Here is a 686-nt window from a genome sequence, read left to right as displayed (position 1 = left end):
AGATAATAACAAGAGAGAAGATCTGAAGTCTTGGCTATTACAAAACGAATTTACTGCTAGCTTACACAGAAACATATGCCCGCATGCAGATTGAGAAAAGGATAGATTGGAAGTGTATGTACAGTTACAAGTACGCAAAGGTTACAGTGGTTCTCTTTAACGAAGTGATGATAAGAATCCCTTGAAGAAAGAGAAGAAAACTACTCATCTTTGGATACTTTGATTGGCCGTGTTTCAAAACCTCCGTTGGCTCTTTTCTCAAGTGAATAAGGCAAGTAAGTACCGAGAATCCTATCCCACATGACAAAGAACGGCTGAGAGAAGTTGTATTTGCTACCGTAGAGCTGGTGGTGAACATCATGATAAGCAGAATTATTACTGAAGAAGATGTGAAATGGATTTCCCGGAAGCCATAGTCCACAATGATCATCCACTGTTTTGATGGTAGCAAAGGAGAAGAAAAAGATGGCAGTCCTCGGAGACATACCAGAGAAGAGGAAAGACAAAGCACCACCAATGGTGTCCAAGAGAAGACCTTCTAGTGGATGGTTGTACAGAGCTCCATACGCATAAGGCACGATAAGACGATGATGTTGAGAATGGATGTGCTTGTATAAGAACTTGTTGAGGTGCATATACCGATGAATAAAGTATTGCCAAGTGTCGATCACAAGCATAGCAATGAT

The 686-nt window shown here is 40.8% G+C and overlaps 1 protein-coding gene across 1 annotated transcript; it reads right to left on the bottom strand.

The window, feature by feature from the left end:
• Positions 1–11: 11 nt before the first annotated feature.
• On the bottom strand, positions 12–679 carry LOC104774626 (sphinganine C4-monooxygenase 2). Its single transcript, XM_010499161.2, has one exon. It carries the CDS (start codon positions 675–677, stop codon positions 201–203), a length of 477 nt encoding a protein of 158 aa, XP_010497463.2. The 5' UTR covers positions 678–679; the 3' UTR covers positions 12–200.
• Between the last annotated feature and the right edge of the window lie 7 nt (positions 680–686).

This window comes from Camelina sativa, unplaced genomic scaffold, assembly GCF_000633955.1.
Source record: "Camelina sativa cultivar DH55 unplaced genomic scaffold, Cs unpScaffold04114, whole genome shotgun sequence".
NCBI classification, from domain to species: Eukaryota; Viridiplantae; Streptophyta; class Magnoliopsida; order Brassicales; family Brassicaceae; genus Camelina; species Camelina sativa.
Note: the sequence above shows the minus strand (reverse complement) of the source record. Positions and strands in the feature narration are given on the sequence as shown.